Below are 15,892 nucleotides of genomic sequence, written 5' to 3' on the forward strand. Positions count from 1 at the left end.
TGTCCGATATATACTACTTTAACATATGGTACTCTCTTGCCCAAGAGTTAAGAATGTCTCTTCTGGGGCTAAAGAGATGACTCCGTAGTTTAGATTTCTGTGTTGACAAGGACCCAGGTTCAATTCCCAGCACCTACATGGTCTCTCACAACCATCTGTAACTCCAGATCCAGGAAACTGGATACCATCTTCTGACTTCCATAGGCACAAGGCTCACACATAGTGCACATATATACATGCAGGTGAAAATTTCATACATATGAAATAAATCTAAAAATCCCTTTGAATTAAAAGAAGAAAAGACTATCTCTTCTGGGCTGGGAGATGGCTCTGTGGGTAAGAGCACTCGCTGTTCAAGCATGAGGACCTCAGCTTGAATCCCCAACACCGGCATAAAAAGCTGTGTGTGGCAGTGTGCACACCTGTACCCCAGTGGGTGGAGAGTAAAGCCAGGAGGAGAGCAGGCCGCTGAGCTGCAGGTTCAGTGAGAGACCTTGTCTCAAGAAAATAAGACAAGCCAGGCGTGGTGGTGCATGCCTTTAGTCCCGGCACTCGGGAGGCAGAGGCGGTGGATCTGGGTAGCCTGGGCTACAGAGTGAGTACCAAGTTGAGGTAGTAAGACCCTGTCTCAAAAAAAAAAAAAAAATCGAGACAGACAGACAAACAGGCAGATGGATGACTACTGTGTTTTTCCTGACCTAACTTTCTGAGCTGAGAGCATTGTTTGGTTTATGACAGAGCTTTGTGATAGACTGTATCTAAAAGTGTAGAAGTAAAGGAGCATGATCTACAGATAAGGGTAAATGGGAGTGTGTTTAGGACAATGGGCAATAGATATAGGTGTACAAAGTCAATAGAAGGAAGGAAGGGCAGGGTGGGAAGAAATGACAGCGGAGAAGAGAAGAGAAAGGAAGGAATAGAAATGGGAAGAAGGGAAGAGAAGGCGAGGGTGAGGAAGGAAGGAAAGGGGACAAATAAAGGGATGACAACTAGGAAGCTGAGGACAGAAGGGGAGGAGGGGGAGGGAGGAGGGAGTGGGAGGGAGGACAGCGGTACTCAAGTCTGATTGATTCCTCACTTAACTGTGACCCCCGTGACTAAGGTGTGCTGGGTTGGAGAAAAGCCTCAAGTCTCCATTTCAGCATCTTTGCTGTGGCTTTGTATTGATAGAGCAATGGCTGAGAGAAGTGTGTTAAAACGTCTTCCGTGGAAATGGTGGTATCCGGGGTAGGGAAGGGCTTCTTGTATTTCTGACAGTTTCCGTGTTTGCTCCTCTCCTCGTTCTCTGGGAGTCTTTTCCCTCAGTGAGATGTTAGTGCTGGTGTCTGCCCACCTGCTTCGTCCTCCCTGGGGATCGGCTTCCCAGTTGGGAAGGTACTTCTTTGCTTTTCCATTCACGCCGGACACGTCTCTAGTTTTCAGTTTTTCGTTTGCACACTTGAGCTTTGTGCTAATGGCCTCAGTAACTATCTTTAAATCATTAATTTCTCACCCAAAGGTAAGTTTTGACATTGGCCTTTGGGCGTTACCTCATTGACAAGGGTCATCTGGGGTTAGCAATCTTTCCCTAGCAGAATTTCCTCCTTGCTAGCTTCTGGCTCCTCTCTATTAGTTCTTTCTTTCAATGGGGCTCAGAATCACAGTCCTCCCTCTGTCCCCTTGAGGATGCACATGGGGTTCAGAATCATGGTCCTCCCTCTGTCCCCTTAAGGATGCACATGGGGCTCAGAATCATGGTCCTCCCTCTGTCCCCTTAAGGATGCACATGGGGCTCAGAATCACGGTCCTCCCTCTGTTCCCTTAAGGATGCACATGGGGCTCAGAATCACAGTCCTCCCTCTGTCCCCTTGAGGGTACACATGGGGTTCACAATCACAGTCCTCCCTCTGTCCCCTTGAGGATGCACATGGGGCTCAGAATCACAGTCCTCCCTCTGTTCCCTTGAGGGTACACATGGGGCTCAGAATCACAGTCCTCCCTCTGTCCCCTTGAGGATGCACATGGGGCTCAGAATCATGGTCCACCCTCTGTCCCCTTAAGGATGCACATGGGGCTCAGAATTACAGTCCTCCCTCTGTTCCCTGGAGGATACACAAATGTCTTCCTCTGACATACCACATAAACACCAACTTGCTTGTACATCAAATTGCGGGCCACATGCTCTCTCTCTTAAAAAAAAAAAAAAAAACCACGCAGATTGCTCCATCCTATTTCAGCATTTCATATTGGGATCCAAGCTGAGTCCTCATCATTGTGAATCACCAATGCTTTGCCATCCATGGGGCTTTCATGTTTTCTGATGTAGAATATTGAACAGCCCACCAGGCTAAACTTTTTTCTCTTGTCTTTTCTGGTGCTTTTGGTGAGCTGCTGCAGCCTGAGCCCCAACTCTACAAGGTGTCTTTGTTCTTAAACTCTTTTCCTTGGGATTTTCTCTCCTCCCTCTCTGGAATTCCCCGTGTCTGCTGGTTGGATTTTCCCATCTATCCTCTGCATTGCTTGTCATTTATCTCAAGACTTTGATTTCTTTGTCATTTTCCTATGATTCTGAAAGAATACCCCAATTTCACCTCCACACCGTTGCTGGATGTCTGCACAACCCACAAGCCACATGTCGGGGTTCCCCGGCCCACATGTTAGAGAAGTGCCTCCTCCCTTCCCGGGTTACCTTTGCTGACCTCAGCGCCTCCCTCTGCCACATCTTCCTCTGGCATCGAAGATGTCTTGCTCTATTTAACCTTATGCAACCAGGACCAAAAACCTTCACTCTGTTCTCCGTTGTAATTCACATGAAAGATTTGCTTTGACTTCTGTCAGTGCCCCCCTCCCTTAGAAGTTCTCTTATGGCCATTGATTTCTGTGCTTTCCCTAGGAGAAGGAAGTCTGTGTGTGGCCAGGACTGAAGTCACCTGGGTTCTGCCAATCACTGGGGCCCTCATTCATAGATATCAGACATGGTGGTTCCCTCTACTCACCCCCATTGAGAGGTAGAGCTGGAAAGGATGGTGTTGATGAATGGGGAGACTTTCTTCCCCAGGTTCCTTCTGTTTCAGCAGCCAGAAGTTTTCTGGGTCAATGACTCTTAGCTAGGATAAATGACACTGGACCACATGTAAATCTAAGTGCGCTGAGCAAAAGGTTCTCTCTGATCCTTGTGGCTGGTGGTACCAAGGGGCTTTCTAGAAGCATCAGTGGACCCTCTCAGTGACTCCCGCTGATCTGCACTCCAACCCTCTCCCTGCTGGACATTGCCTGGCTCTGTTTTTGAAGATGGAGTCAGGGGTCCTTAAGGTCAAAGAGGGGCAGAGTGGTCATGCCACTGCCCACCACTACATCCTGCCTGGGCTTCCACAGGAAGATAAAGATGAGCAGGGTCGTTGCTTCAAAGCTGCGGGTCCAGCTGATGCTGCCCCTCCCCCATCTGTACCTCACAAGCAGACCTAAGCCCTGTCTGCTGCCCATGCTAGTGCTCCTCAGTGCCCTGTATCCTTACAGACTTTTCCTATCTTCTGCACAATGTGATTGGAGGACCACGCATCCTGGGGTGTCCGAGACAGTCTCAGCATCCACTGAGCTGTCCCTTCAACGTCCTGAGAAACGCTCCCTTTGCTCTCGAGGATGTGTTAGTCTGGATCACACATCTCTATCACTTCCAGGGTGTCCGGGAAAGGCCAAGCTTTCAGATGGTCTTATTCCTTCCTGCCCACAAACCAGTATCTGATTTTTATGTATTTGTTTTTAATTGGTCTGATTTCACTTTTCCAAGTAAACTTCCTGCTGGCATGGTAGCAGCCATTCCCTCCAGCCCCATAAATCTACACATTTTTTTGCAGCTTCCTCCTTTCTGGACAGGTCATGTAATTTTCCAAACCTCTTCGTCTTGCTTTGTAAATGAGGGTGCTGAGCTCTGCCATGCTGGCCTCACAGTGACCACAGATCAAGGGATAGCATGGATGTAAAACCAGCTCTTTTTTTGTTGTTGTTTTTGTTTTTAGAAAGGATCGCGTGTAGCCAAGGGTGGCCTCAGGCATGGTATTAACTGGGGATGGAAGATGCCCTTTAACTTATGATCCTCCTGCCTCTACCTCCCAAGTGCTGGAATTAGAGGTGCGCACCACTCTACCTAATTCATGCAGTGCTGGGGGACCAAACCCAGAGTTTTGTGCATGGTAGGCAAACGCTCTACCAACTGATCCACATCCCCAACCCACATCTGTGAGCTTCCCACTGTAAGGGGCAGGCTGAGTTAGGTTGCAGTGAATCCTGGAATATGGAAGGCATCACTGTGTGCAGTACCTGCCCCTCCTTCCGGCCCGGAGTCTATCTGCTGAGCATCATTGTGTGCAGTACCTGCCCCTTCTTCCTGGCTCAGATTCTATCTGCTGAGCATCACTGTGTGCAGTACCTGCCTCTCCTTCTGGGCCTGGATTCTATCTGCTGAGCATCACTGTGTGCAATACCTGCCCCTCCTTCCCGGCTCAGATTCTATCCACTGAGCATCAGTGTGTGTAGTACCTGCCCCTCTGTACCTGCCCCTCCCTCCTGGCTCAGATTCTATCTGCTGAGCATCACTGTGTGCAGTATGCCTGCCCCTCCTTCCGGGCCCGGATTCTATCTGCTGAGCATTACAGCCAGGCTCACTGTCTTCCTTTCTCCTCACTCCTCTCGGCAGGAGAGTCGCTGCCCTTGGCCACCTCCAATCAAGTTCTCATTAAGTTCAGCGCCAAAGGCCAAGTACCAGCCAGGGGTTTCCACTTTGTCTACCAAGGTATGTAGGGTGTGGACCTTGGAGGGTCAGATGTTATCTCAGTGACTTTGTGTCCCAAGGAACAGAGACCCTTCACTTCCCATCTACACCTCCCGATGAGGACTTTGGGGCACAGTTACCAAAGTGGGAGACAATTTCCTGACATTTGTTCAACTGTGTGCATCTGTTTACCCAAGCAACAGTTTCTGGGCTAAATTCTAACTTGAATTTGGGAGGAAACCACGCATGGGAAGTTAATTCCTTTCCCCCGCCCCCACCCAATGTCTAGTGCATCTCTGATGGTACTGGGGACATCAGCCCAGGCGTCTAACCTCACGGAGCTTCGTGCTGTCTGCAGTGCGTAGTAAAGGGATGGGGCAAACACAGGCTCTGATCAGGGAGTGTGGACACCAGCCATTCCACTTTCGCTCAAGTGTGAAATGAGGGTGATAAATGCTGGTCGGATTAAAAGAGTCCACCACCAGGCAGGCCGTCGGTGTTCTTCTGGGTCACTAAGACCCAGCAGGACCTTGGAGCATCTTTGCTGTCACCTGTCCAGCAACAGTGGCATCGTGAAGGCCACCCGTCTCTAAGCACAGCCCTCTCTGTTTGTTTTACACTGTCCAGGAGGCCATGTATAGCCCTGTGCAGGGGGTGATCCCAACTACAAGGGGCACCATTCCTGATTCCCACAAGTCACCATTGTGCTCAAGTCATTGGCCTGCAGACCCTGGGCAGGGGCTTGAGTTGGGGGAGGGCTGTGGTTGCCATTAGGGAACACCAGGCCCTGGTAAGGAAGAAACGTCATGGGGGGGGGGCAAAGAAGAGCTCTGAGCCTAACGTCTGGGCCCCGGGGTTCTCACCACGATTCCTAGAAGCTGTACCATAACACTGAGTCCAGTAGTATGCCTCAAAATGGGCTCCCAGGGCCCCCTCAAGTCTTGTCCTGCATGCATCCCTAGGCCAGCTTCTACAGGGGTGAGGCCTGCCCCCTGAGTGCCTTTTCCCCCCACAGCGGTGCCCCGGACCAGTGCCACGCAATGCAGTTCTGTGCCAGAACCCCGCTATGGCAAAAGGCTGGGCAGTGACTTCTCTGTGGGGGCCATCATTCGCTTCGAATGCAACTCAGGCTACGCCCTTCAGGGGTCCCCAGAAATCGAGTGCCTCCCTGTGCCTGGGGCATTAGCCCAGTGGAATGTCTCTGCACCAACCTGTGTGGGTAAGTGATAGCCAAGACTGAGACAGGGCAAGGAGAGACGGGGAAAGGAAAAGACTAAGGGCAGACTTCGCTCCCTGAGGGACACAGCCAGTCAGTCCTCAGAGATATCCTCAGGGCTTGCGGCAGCCCTCCTCAGCATCTGAGGAGAATGTCCCTTCCAGGCCTAATAACTCTCTGGTCCTGCAGGGCAGTGTGAAGAGAGAGAGAGAGGAAGGAGCTTGGGAGGGATATCTGTGAAGAGAGGGACAGGTACAAGTCACTGGACAACCATTGTTTGAGGTCAGGTCACCAAGAAGGCTGAGAGAGCAGGAGGTCCCTAAGGGAGAAGCCAGTGTGGGAAGGAGGCCCAGCAGAGGCTAAGGGACCCTACAGGTAGTGAGCCTGGGAGGTTTGGGAGCTGAAGGAAGAACCAGCACAAGGATGTGTTACAGCAGACTGGAGACCCTGAGAGAGGTGGGCCCTGGGGAACAGAGGGGTCAGGAGGGGCAGTCGGGGAAGAGGCCAGCACATGGAAGTGGCCCAGCAGAGGCCAGAGATCCTGAGGGAAGGGGGGCTGAAAGCCACAGGAGGAGCTAGCCCAGGAGGAGGTTCAGCAGAGGCCCACGGCCCTGAGGGAAGCCCATGGAGAAGCTCCCACGGAGGCACCACGCTGCAGAGGCACCACAAAGATGAGCCAAGGGGCCTCTGACCATCCCCGTGTCTCTTCCCAGTGCCCTGTGGTGGCAACCTCACTGAACGCAGGGGCACCATCCTGTCCCCTGGCTTCCCGGAGCCCTACCTCAACAGCCTCAACTGCGTGTGGAAGATCATGGTCCCGGAAGGAGCTGGCATCCAGGTAGGAGCAAGTTAAGTGGCTGTCCACGGATTCTGACAGTCGCTGGACCCTGAGCCAGGCTGAGGTGGAATGAGAAATGACATGGTTTGTCCCTTGTCTCTGTGGCTTTGGTGGCACAGCACAGATGTGGAGATATGGCTCCCAAACAAGAGCTCACAGCATCTCTGGGGGAAGTGGGAGGAAAGACAGCTAGTTGAGGAGGGTGAGAGGTGGAAATTAGCTCCAGTTAGCGAGGAGGGCCCCGAGAAGGGAGTGGACTTGCAACTGGAATATGAATTTGGAGAGTTCTTCAGAGACTTTCAAATGGTTTGAGGTGTTTCTCAAAGACCGTTAAGGAGAACAAAGGGGCCTTGCTGGTGAATAGGGAAAGGGTGGATCACCAAGCCCATGTGAGGCAGGGAGAACAGCCAGGCACACACCTGGGGCGACCGGGGTGTGTAACATGTGCCCAAGGTGAAAGCAACACAGAAAGAGGCATACGAGAGGACCCAGAGCCTGTCAGGCCAACGGAGTAATCAGGACCAGAGCAGGACACACAGTGGGAGCAGGAAATCCAAAGAATATTCCAAATGTGAGAAAGGGCCAGAGAGGTGGCTCAGTTGGTAGAGTTCTTTCCTGACATGCACAAAGCCCTGGGTTCAATGCCCAGCACTGCATAAACCAGATAGGTGTGCTTGTACATGCACGTTATCACAACTCCCTGAAAAGCAAAGGCGGGAGGATTAAAAGTTCAAAGTCATCCTCAGCAACATGGCGACTCAGGGTTAGCCTGAGCTACATGACACTTTGTCTCCAGAAAATAAAAAGGCAGGGGAGAAAGCCAGTTGGACTGAAGCATTCCACTTTCTGAAATGTCATTAAGTGTCCTTCTGTCTTGTCATCACATATCTCACATCTGTCTTGCCCACCAGACGATGAGCTCCTGAGATAGGTGTGGACCACATCTGACTTTTATGGGAAGGAACCAGCACAGAGTCAGGCCCAGAGAAGGTGTTTGATAAATTGAATTACCCATGGGAGGAGAAGGGAGGGAGGCACTCGAGCTGTGTGACCAGCAACTCAGCCCTCCTGTCTTTCCAGATTCAAGTCATCAGTTTTGTCACAGAGCAGAACTGGGACTCTCTAGAAGTGTTTGATGGAGCAGATAACACCGTAACCATGCTAGGGAGTTTCTCAGGTAAGGTGGGACATCCAGAGCTTCCATTTAGAGGGTTGTGGTAGACATCACTATTATCATCATTGTCATCATTATCATCATCATCACTACCATCATCATCATCACTACATCACCATCATCATCACTACCATCACCATCATCATCATCATTACTACCATAATCATCATCATCACTATCATCACCATCATCATCATCATCACTATCATCACCATCATCATCACTACCATCACCATCATCATCATCATCACCATTACCACCATCATCACCACTGACTGAGGTTTGGTATATTAACAGTGATCTGCAACCATCATTTCTAAATAATCCCAGAGCATTTCTGTAACCCTGCAGAGAAACAAGTACCAATCCATTCATTCTCCACCCACCTACTTTCCCCTAGCCTCTGGCAACCACTCATCTTCCAATCCCCATGGACTTGCCCTTGTCCAAGCAGTTCATACAAATGAAGTCTTACACCATGTGGCTTTCTGTCTGGATTCAACACGTTTTCAGGGATCACCCTGTGTCAATTTGAGTCAGCACTGTGCTGTGTGGGTAGGCCATTTCTTCATAGACCCATCACTCAGTGATGTCTGTGTCACTTTGGTGATGGAACTGCTGTGACTGATGCTGAGATGGACACCCACATGTAAGCCCTGGTGTCCCATATGTTGCCCATCCTCAAGAGCATATATCCAGAAATGGAATCACCATCAGTTCATTTTTTTAAGGAACAACCAGACTTCTTCCCCAAAGTGGATTCCCCACTGCCCATTCAGTGGCACGCTTGTGCCAGAACATGGTATGTGGTTTTGCCTAGTGGCCAAGGAAGTTACCTGAATCAACTAGGCCCAGAAATCATGATGCTAAGATAGAAAGATGACCCATTCACATCCAGATTAACTGTCTGCCCAGCTGAGTTGCCCAGATAATTATTCGTGTTGGACTCGTTTTGAAGATGACTGAGTAGGGACCAGACTCACAGCCCTCTCATCGCCTGAGGAGCATCGCCTCCTGGCAGCATAGGTCTATGGCACCGCTCATCCATGGCTTCCCTTCCCTGGCCCATTAACTACCTGGCATTTGTCATTTAGCAAGTTTGAAAATGGGGAGAGGGAGAGGTATTTGGGGGTCCTGGGATAGAGTGTCAGCAGGTAGTAGAAACAGGAATAAGGTGCAGATTGGCATGAGGAGGGTATGCCTGAGTGACCCCTGGTGTTCTTGCCCAGGAACAACAGTGCCTGCCCTCCTGAACAGCACCTCCAACCAGCTCTACCTCCACTTCTACTCCGACATCAGTGTGTCTGCAGCCGGCTTCCACTTGGAGTACAAAAGTGAGAATCCAGGGTCAGGGCCATGCGTGGGTGTCCGGGTGGGAACAAATGGCGGCTGGCTCCCCACCCTCAGTATACCCACTCCCTCCCACTTAAGCCTACCACTGACAGAGGAAGATGCTAAGACTTAGAGAAGGCTTGACCCCCTCTCAAGCTTGCATACTCAACCACGGAATAAAGCCAGGACCCCTGAAGCATTGACCCCTAGAACCTGAGTGGAAAGTGGTTCAGCCTTGGCCCTAGTAGATAATCTGGGAGATAAGAAAATGGAAGTGCCCTCTCCTCTGATTCTGCAAACCGGCTTCTGATGCCCATTTGGATGATACAGTTATCTTCAAAGTTCTTTCTCTCACTCAGTCTCACTTATCATCTACAAGATTCCCTCTAGTCACCGCGAAAATCCCTGAACAGCAAGAACTGTAACTGTGCCTTTGGGGACACAAAGAGGTTTCCAGAGAGATGGCTTTCTTCCTGGGACTGCTCTCCCCGCTCCCATCTCACGCTAGGTACAAGGAGGAACCAGTGGGCACCAGCAAACAACCGCCGAGTGTTCCCACCCCATCAGGTGCCCCGATGGATTTTGCTAAGATCTCTAATAGACACTTGTCCTCTGAGGGCGGAGAAAGGGGAGAGAAGTGGAGAGCAGGTACAAGAGGGAGGCAGGAGGGACTCAGGCAGAGAGGCCTTGGGAGTCTGCAGCCAGGGTGTCCTGATGCTGAGCTCAGGAGGTGAACGAAACACCCCAAGTTCCTGAAATGACACCCCTGTCCCAGCGTCGATCTGATGCACTACACCCTCCAGCTTGCCGGGGCACAAGCCTTGGACCTCAGGAAGCCACCAGTCCCCTCAGCCTCTGTCACCTGATCCTGACAGTCTTGCCCGTCTTCCTCTCCCCTGTCTCTGTCTTGTCTAGCGGTGGGCCTGAGCAGTTGTCCTGAACCAGCTGTACCCAGTAACGGGGTGAAGACCGGAGAGCGCTACTTGGTGAACGATGTGGTCTCTTTCCAGTGTGAGCCAGGATATGCCCTCCAGGTACCCCACCCCCACCCCACCAAAACCCCAGAACAGGGAGCAGGTGTCCCCTGAGTTCATTACCCACTCCTGAACCTGTAGAGTTCCATCCATCAAGGATGGGTGTAGCCTCCATTTCCCCTGGGGACAGTTATCCACTCCTGGAATGCTTCTCACAAAAACAAACTTTGTTGATGGTGAGGACCCTGGACAATCCAGCCTGAAATGTGTTCCTGCAAAGTCGGCTTTGATTGGACTTAGGAAAATTTAATTTCCCTTTGAGGGCCATGAGGGAATTTAGTAATTAGAGGAAACTCGCAAGGAAACCTCCTGTAATGAGAATTCTTTAGTAATGGTTGTTAGTAAGTGGTCTCTCCCGCACCCAGATCTCTCTCCTTCTGTCTTACCTCAAATCCCAAGGTGATCCCATGTGTCTGTATGTCTTGTCTCTTAATGTGAGGCTGAGAGCAAGCCCCTGTTCTGGGTTATGTGTATAATTGTGGCCCTGGGGACCACTAGCCCACTACTGTTCTGACTCTCCAGGGCCATGCCCACATCTCCTGTATGCCTGGAACTGTGCGTCGATGGAACTACCCTCCTCCACTCTGCATTGGTAAGAACTGGACTTTGAAATCCACTAAAGCCCAAATCCTTAAGGATCAGAGCTCTCTGCTGTATTGCTGAGTTCGAGTTCAAGTCAAAAGAAATGTCGGTGTTCTGGATTTGTTCCAAGTCAGTAGTTTCTGAACGACAATTTTGTCATTTCTAATTCTCATTCAAAGCTGCCCTGACTTCTGGAAGGTTCTGCCCACTAACTGAAAAAGTCACGAGAAGGTTGCCCACTTGCGAACATCATGAGGGCCACAGTGAGCCACATAGCCAGCCAGACCCCAGAAGGCATTTTTAGGCACATTGGGCTTATCCCATGACTGTGTCAAAGTCCAGACTGATAAAACCTGCTTGTAGTGTCATGGGTTGCACAGAAAATAAGGACTTGGTGTGGTTTCACTGTTTAGCCCATCCTGGGAAATGTTGTGGAAATAAACAGAAATCAGGGGAAGACAGGGGTGTTTCAGAGCATTTGGGTCAGGTCAAGAAGCAAGAAACAAACAGTAATTGGGTCTCTACTAAACACCAGACTCTAAGCAATGTGTTTCCCATTTCAGCCCTCCAGTGGGAATTCATAGCAGTGTGTGTGTGTGTGTGTGTGTGTGTGTGTGTGTGTGTGTGTGTGTGTGTTGTACATAATTGGTGCAGATGTGTGTGCCTGTGCGTGCCTTCCTCGATCACTCTGCATGTCTTTTGAGACAGGGTCTCTCCCTAAACCTGGAGCTCACCTGTTGAGCTAGGTTGTGTGGCCAATGACCTCTGAGAGTCCTCCCCTCCCTGGCTCTCAGCACTCAGATTACAGGTATATCCCTGCACTTTGGCTTTTATGTGGATGCTGGACATCCAAACTCAGGTCCTCACACTCACACAGCAAGTGTTTTATCAAACGAGTCATCTTCCCCAGCCCAGAAATCTGTCTTCAAAGGTTTAAAGAGGAGTGAGAAATGGAATGTGAAGGTTCTCCGATGCTAGGCTGATATAAAGCACCCCCTTGTCCTCCAGAAAGTGAGTGACTCAAGGGAACCACAGCATTCTGCCTCTGTGCTTTGACTCACAGAAAGAGCAGGTAGGATACGTGGCCTGGAGGCCCAGGCATTGTGTGTATTACAGAGGCTTGGCCAGGGAAACCGTATTAGGATCAGCTGTATCACTCAGGGAGTTCGTTACACACATCAGCTCTCCTACACCAAGTGAAGCAGTCCTTCCCCACACCCCCTCACAGCAGCTCCCTGAGATGGGTGCTGTTCTTAGCGCCATTTTGCTGCTTTGGAAATTGGGCTGGGGAGGAGGTTCCGTTTCACCCACAGTCCCTCAGGAAGTGAAGTGGGAACCGTGGCATAAGTGATGGTACTGTTCTACCCCGGTATGCTTCCTAGTCAATTTCTGCCCAGATAGGGCTGGGCTGGATCCTGGCATTTCTTTCCCTGAACATCTTTCCCTGGGCCTCCATGGCCGACTAGCCCTTTTCTGCTCACACAATCTTTCCTCAGAGAACGTGAAACCTAAAATCATTTTCAGCTGAGCAGCTGCTGAGGTGCCCCAGACCCAGGCTTTCATTCCCACACCACCTGAAATCAGATGTCTCCAGTCGCTCCCTCACAGCTGAGCGGTCATGGTGAGCCTTGACGGTCGGCCACCCTACCCCATAGAAGACAGATTTGGAAAGAGCCTGGCCCAGTTGCAAGCACCCAACGGGGACACAATATGTACCAGTCCCTCCTCCTCCTTCCTTCGTCCTTTGCTGTCATGAAGACCGGATTGGGGAGGGAGGAAGGAGAGGGCTGGGCTATCACGTAAGGAAGAGAAGAGTCAGACTTCACTTGGAGAAGAGCTTTGTAACTCCCTGCGTGTCCTCTATAAGGTCATTGAGCTGTGACAAGGGGGTGCTTTATATCAGCCTAGCATTGAAGAACCTTCACATTCTCATGATCAAGGCTGGCACTCCTGGGTGCCCTATGCTGTGCTTCAGTCCTGAGTTTGCATGCTCAGTTTTACCTGTGTGTGCAGATGTTCAGAGAGACTCGTTGGATTCTCAGAGGGGTTTGTGACTCAGGAAACATTTATTTCAAACTGTGGCTCTGACCACTCAGATAGCCCCGCCCTCTCCTTGATGACCTAACTCGGCTGTTCTCGTTGTCACAGCACAATGTGGGGGAGAAGTGGAAGAGATGGAGGGGGTGATCCTGAGCCCTGGTTTCCCAGGCAACTACCCCAGCAACATGGACTGTTCCTGGAAGATCGTTCTGCCTGTCGGCTTTGGTGAGTCTGCAGCCCCCAGGGTGACAGGGCCTTGGGGTCCAGGCCCGGATTAAACCAGCTATCTGCCCTATTCCAGTGTAAGCTCAGCCCCAGCACTGTCCTTCCCGGGGCTCCTCTGTGCTGTCTTGTGCAGTCTTGGGGAATGGCAGAGATTAAAGGGGAAGAGGAAGAGAGCTTAGGGGTTACCATCATTTGAGTCCCGAACTAAACCCAGGGGTGCAGAATCAGGAACTCAGCTTGAGATGTAGCTGAGGGTATAGCTCAGGGCTAGAGAGCTTGCATCTCCAGGACCATTTAAAAAAGGGGGAAAAGAAAAGGCATTACCTGGAATAAAAGAAAAGGAAATCCATTTTACTGAGACTAGACCTCAAGTTGTGCTTTGAACTCCCCTACCCCATTTATCATCCTAATTAAATTGAGCCAAGGTCAGTCTGAAATTGAGTTGGCATTCTTCATAGACACATTCTAGCTGGCCTGGAGACTGGGAGTGGGGAGATGGGATATGCCAGGTGTGGGGGTTGTTGGCTATGAAGGATGCGAGTCTAGGTACAAGTTTTAATTGCTGGCAATTCATATCGTGTGTACTGTCAATATAATTTAACCCTGGTTATCTGTGCCAGAGGATGGAGGCTTTGTGCCGACAAGGGACTGCTGGGTTGTCCGTGAGGGTCCTTTGGCCCAGTTCCGCTCTGTCCCTAGGAAAAGAAGTGTCCTGGGGATTCCTCTTTTTTATACATTTGTATTAGCATAATTAACTCGACAAAGTAATGGGTTTCTCGTGACACATAACAGACTTTGATGATAACCACCACATCCCACTGGGTGTCGTCCCCCCATCTCTTCCCTCACCCCGTGAGGACTATCGCTGCGCAGGCGCCGGACCTCTCAGTCCGCTAGCCTTGTTTGATCATCTGTTAATAGGTCCAAAGTATGTCTTCTGATGAGAGACCACCATGGTCCGGCTGGCCTTCTTTGAATCAGGAAGGAGGGGAGGGGGTCAGTGGGTGACCCTCAAAGGCTAGAGTCTAGTGTCTAGGACCATCGTCTCCTGAAGGAAACTGGGGAAAGTGGAGACAGTTTTGGCAGCCTTGGCAGAGTCCAGATTTGAGACACTGAGCAAAGAGGACCAGAGTCCCTATTGCTCTGTCTTCAAGTTTGGAACTGAAGAACCTCTAAAGGCAAAGGGCAGGAGAGGGTAACACACACTCAGACGGGAGTTTAAATGGGTAGCTGCCCCCTATGAGTCCTTGTATTCAGCCACCAAAGCACTCTGTCTCTAATGAGCCTGGGGCAGGTCCAGTGGCTTAGGATGATCTCTCACTTCCCAGTGGCCTCCATGCTGTTCTGAGGACAGAGCCCCTGCAGTAACACGAGTCTGCCGTGAGGTGGCACACACAACCCCGTTCTTTCCACACAACTCAAAGAATCCAGGGTCGGGCACATAGGCTGCAGTTGTCCAGCATGGGAGGCTGCATGGGCAAGCAAGGCACAGCTCTACAGACGATAGTTCAGAGAAAAATAGTCTGGGATGTGGCAGTAATCTGTGCTCATAGGAGGAGAACGAGCTGAGGAGGTGGGGGGGGGCACATAGAATAGAACTGTGTAACACATAGTTAAGGTAAATGAATAGGACAGGAATGAGGGGTCTTCGGCATCATACGTCTAGTCTTCGCTCTTAACATTATAAAGTGCACAGTTAGTTGTATGTGCGTGTTCATGCTATCAAATTAGCAAATACAGATGAGCACATTTTAAAATCAAAGTATGTAACCTCATCATGAAGAGAACTGCAGAAGCAAAAGCTTTTGGTGCTCATGAACACAGGACTGTGCCACCTTGCTCATCCAGGCCTTGCCTAGCATGGCACTAGCCCATGGCACATGCTCATGCAGTATTATCAGCAAATGAATGTGTATCCTTCCAGGCTTTTAAAATACAAAAAATTACAATCGATGCCTACATTTTATTGTTTCCCGTGTCTATTTTTTCCAACCTGATTTTCTCAGTTAACAACGTAATGTGTGGACATTGCTTACACTTGGTGAATTCCTTTAGAGAACATTTTCCTATAGTAATCCAATTTTGAAAAACCTTGTCTGTAAACAAATACCGGTGTTGCTGTTCCAATCTCAGTTCTCCGTGGCTTATGTAAATATGTACCCCAGGGGCTTAATTAAATCCCTGTAACCTGACAGGTGGCTAAGAGATCTTGATTAACCCACCAAGGTCCCAAAGTGTAAACTTCCTTTGGCTTCTCAGTGGATCAGATGGGACAATATACAACTCCAAGCCATGTCCTTCTGAATCACCTAAAGATTCTAAAAAACACCCACAAGAAAGGTCATGTGTGCCCTTTGATTCAATGAGGGTAATTGGTGTTTTTTTTTTTTAACTTAACGTTTATTTTAGAAAAAGAAACCCTATCTTTATATTGATATTAGACATGATTCAAGTGGAATCAAATGTTCACCCCCGAAGTTGGCTTCCCATAAAATCAGATAGACTTGGGATGGAACTCCGAGATAACTGGTGCCTTTATTCCTGAATGACAAGTCCGTTGACTTTCTGATCCTTCCTGAAGACCAGAGGAGGGACTCAATGGGCAAAGCTCAGAATGTGCCCTGGGAGACCTGTCTGGGCTGGGGCTTTGGTAGTGGAGACTCTGGACCCTGAAGGAGACACTGTGGTGGGCCGTCCTGCCAGG

At 50.1% G+C, this 15,892-nt stretch overlaps 1 protein-coding gene across 1 annotated transcript in view; it reads left to right on the forward strand.

The window, feature by feature from the left end:
* Csmd2 (CUB and Sushi multiple domains 2) overlaps nt 1–15,892 on the forward strand; it is a 568,711-nt gene that overhangs the window by 467,985 nt on the left and 84,834 nt on the right. Inside the window, 8 exon segments of the mRNA XM_037203342.1 lie at nt 4,673–4,768; nt 5,763–5,966; nt 6,677–6,801; nt 7,882–7,978; nt 9,205–9,309; nt 10,223–10,341; nt 10,864–10,933; nt 13,072–13,188. Of these exon segments, the coding sequence (XP_037059237.1) occupies nt 4,673–4,768; nt 5,763–5,966; nt 6,677–6,801; nt 7,882–7,978; nt 9,205–9,309; nt 10,223–10,341; nt 10,864–10,933; nt 13,072–13,188 (933 nt within the window).

Source organism: Peromyscus leucopus, chromosome 2 (assembly GCF_004664715.2).
Source record: "Peromyscus leucopus breed LL Stock chromosome 2, UCI_PerLeu_2.1, whole genome shotgun sequence".
Classification (NCBI taxonomy): Eukaryota; Metazoa; Chordata; class Mammalia; order Rodentia; family Cricetidae; genus Peromyscus; species Peromyscus leucopus.